Source organism: Neltuma alba, unplaced genomic scaffold (genome assembly GCF_004799145.2).
Source record: "Neltuma alba isolate B1F8T4 unplaced genomic scaffold, ASM479914v2 tig00003186_pilon, whole genome shotgun sequence".
Lineage (NCBI taxonomy): Eukaryota > Viridiplantae > Streptophyta > Magnoliopsida > Fabales > Fabaceae > Neltuma > Neltuma alba.
In genome coordinates this window covers 986,235-989,658 of record NW_021633177.1, presented here as the reverse complement: position 1 = coordinate 989,658, position 3,424 = coordinate 986,235, and the positions used below count along the sequence as shown (strand labels likewise).

The 3,424-nt window shown below is 44.2% G+C and overlaps 1 protein-coding gene across 1 annotated transcript; it reads left to right on the top strand.

The window, feature by feature from the left end:
• Positions 1–1,516: 1,516 nt before the first annotated feature.
• LOC114740598 (mitogen-activated protein kinase kinase kinase 18-like) lies at positions 1,517–3,118 on the top strand. The gene has a single exon (XM_028928768.1). The coding sequence runs from the start codon at positions 1,568–1,570 to the stop codon at positions 3,116–3,118; it is 1,551 nt and encodes a 516-aa protein (XP_028784601.1). The 5' UTR covers positions 1,517–1,567.
• Positions 3,119–3,424: the final 306 nt, after the last annotated feature.

The window sequence follows — 3,424 nt, the reverse complement described above, 5'->3', positions numbered from 1 at the left end:
GCCTTTTTGAATTCGTAAGTAAATTCGGATCCCCTGTTTTTTTCCCATGCTCAAGTAGTGGCCAATCCCCCCCTTCATTTCCCTTTCCCTACCCGTAATGCTCTCTCCACACAAATCTAGTTTTTTATTCCCGACCCAATTCTCCTCACAAACCAACACGTGTCTCCGCCACAACACTTCTCCGTCCCACTAAGCCTCGGTTTCCCTACACGTCACTAATTAAATTTAATTAATCAATTTTAGGAGCAAATGTTTGTATTTATCCGTCCCCAGTTACATAATCTAATTCTCCCACATGATTTGTACCCGACAAAATTTAAGAAAACGTCAGATACTGTGGTTATCGCCTTTTCGGTGAATTGTGCCATGGATTACAACTTGGGTTCGGTGATTAATTAGTGACATATGAGTAATTAATTTTAGGGTGGGAATTAGGCAAATCCAAACTGGGGTAAGTCTTATCCGGATTAGAAGCCAAATATGCAAGATGCTTAATGAGGAAGTGAAGAAGCGCGTGTGAAATTGTACCAATAATATCACCGCCCTAACACAATTGCAAAAGGAAGATCCCACAAGGCTGTCCTTCGTCGTCTTAAAAGATACGACCCGATCGTGTGTCCAAATTTTCCCGAGACTTACCAAAAAGAACTCGATTTTTTTTAAAAAATATTTTTTCGATTTTATATTCTTTTATAATAATATTATACTCCTCCGGTCCTTATTATAAGACCAATTTGACTTTTTATTTAGTCCTAATTATAAGACCCAATCCATTTTGTCTCTTATATTTATACATTTTCCAAGATAATCCTTTTAATAATGATAGTTTTAGCCAATATACTTATTAGTAGGATTTTAGGAATGACAATACTTATTTATATAAATAACTAACTTACTTTCCTTAATCTCCTCAAATAAATCAATTGGGTCTTATAATTAGGACCGGAGGAGTAGTATCTTATGGAGGCTGGTGGTGCACGTCAATAGACTTCCACTCGAACTAAACTCCGTGACGCTAAAGCCACACACTGGCATCGTGGCATCCAGACAACTTCGCATCTTCTTTATTAGCCTTTATTTCTACCCCTTCCTCCCTCCTACGTGGACCAACAGTTTCCAGCCACGTTGCCACTCCCAATTTACTACCATCTCTTGGCCAGCAATTACACCCAACCCTCTCCAACCAAAGAGACCAGCGTTACGCCCTGGCGCCACATGTTAAAATTAAATTATCATTCTCTACAACACGACAAGAAAATACCAAAACTCTTGGTTGTACGGTTGTGATTCCACCCTATTTTAAATCTTATGGATAAGGATTAACATTAAAAACAAAAGAGAGAAAGAAAACCCACTGCCCATCGTCCTCCGTTTACGTCAGGAAACATTACCCCTCGGGACACTTCCTAGCCTCATGTCTCCCTGCCTCAACTCCCTCACCCCTTTTCTTTTCCTTTTATTATTATCGTTATTATCCGTATTTCAAATTCCACGCTGGATTCGGAAAGAATTTAAAAAAAAGCACAAGTCTAACACCGAGTGTACGACCCAACACGCTCTTGTGTTTATGTGTATATATACACCTTGTTTGCCAGTTGGTCCCTCAAGAAAACATAGCACACACCAATTTGAGTACGCGAAGTTGAGCTCAGTTTCTGCGATGACTTCTTGGGTGAGAGGGAATTGTATCGGTAAGGGAGCGTTTGGCACCGTCAGTGTTGGGATTGACAGATGGGACGGTCGGGTCTTTGCGGTGAAATCGGTCGATCTCAACATGGCTCTTTCGGCTCAGGCGAAGGCTTTGGAGAATGAGATTCGGATTCTCCGGCGGGTTTCGCCGTCGCCTTACGTGGTGGAGTTTCTCGGGGATGACTTCACGACATCGTGTCGGAATTTGCACATGGAGTATATGCCGGGTGGCACCCTCGCTGACCTGGCGTCTCGGAATGCTGACGTGGATGAGGAGTTGGTGAGGTACTATACATGGTGCCTGGTGAACGCGCTGAGGAACGTCCACTCCAAGGGCGTCGTGCACTGCGACGTCAAGGGGAGGAACGTTCTGTTGGGGCCTAAAGGCTGCGTCGCGAAGCTCGCCGATTTCGGTTCAGCGGTCGAGTTTTCAGGTGAAGTGTGCTCGTCTGCGGTTCTACCACGGGGAAGCCCGCTTTGGATGGCTCCGGAGGTGATCCGACGGGAGTATCAGGGGCCAGAATCCGACGTGTGGTCCTTGGGATGCACGGTGATCGAAATGGTCAACGGGAAGCCGGGGTGGGAAGATCACGGCGGCGACACCCTTAGTCGAATCGGATACTCCGATGACTTGCCCGAATTGCCGGGTCAATTGTCAGAGCTCGGGCGGGATTTCCTCAAGAAGTGCCTGAGGAGGGAACCTAAACAGCGGTGGAGCTGCGATCAGCTGCTGCAGCACCCATTTTTGTCATCTGCGTCCCCCAATAAGCCAGTCGAGTCGTCTCCTCGGTGCATTCTTGACTGGAACAACTTAGAATTCACCGAAGAAGATGAAGAAGAGGAAATAATATTCGATCACAATGCTGAAGCTTCAGCTAAGGAAAGAATCCGCAAATTAGCCACAACAGTGAGGGCAGATTGGGAAACAGAAGATTGGGTGGCGGTGAGAGGATCGACATCAGACGCAGAATATACAGCAGTGGAAACAGGGGATGGCGGAAGTGGGGGTGGGGACGAGGAAGGGACAAATTCGGAATATCGGCATGGGACTGGGGCAGAAGAGGAAATGAAGGTAGGGACAAGTCGGGAATATTTGGATGATGTGGGAAGGGCAAATCCGGGAAAATGGGAATCGGACGGCAAGTGGTGGTTGTTGGGGTGGCGGTGTGATCACAGGGAAGGGAAAGAAAGAAGCAATTTAGCTGGTCGGAGCTGTCCTCATGAATATATATCAGAAAATGTAGATCTACATTTAGTGCTGACGGATAAAAGTAATGATAAGCATTGTTCACAGCTTGCGTTGTGTACTACTCAAATCGTGTTACTTCAATTCCTTACCCTTAATAAATTCAACTCTGTTATTTTCTCCACATATTTATCTTCTACCCGTTTTTTTTTTCTTGAACACGTGCCAAGAAAATGCGGGTAATTATGTTTCGTCAGGGGGGGGGGGAGGTTGTTGCGGCCCATATATAAAGCTAAAGCTAAAATTGAAGCAAAAATGATAACAATGCCAAAAGAAAGGGCGGATAACTGGGAAGTCCATATGACATCATACAACCATTTAACCAATTATAAATTAACTTCTCTGATTTCAATTCTTTTTGTCAAGAGGATCAAATACTGATGGATAACTTTTAGATGGGATTGAACTCGCAGTCTATTACCTGTACGAAAATTTTTACACTACTAAGTTATTAATCTTTACTGTGGAATAAAAGTTTGACCTGAGTTT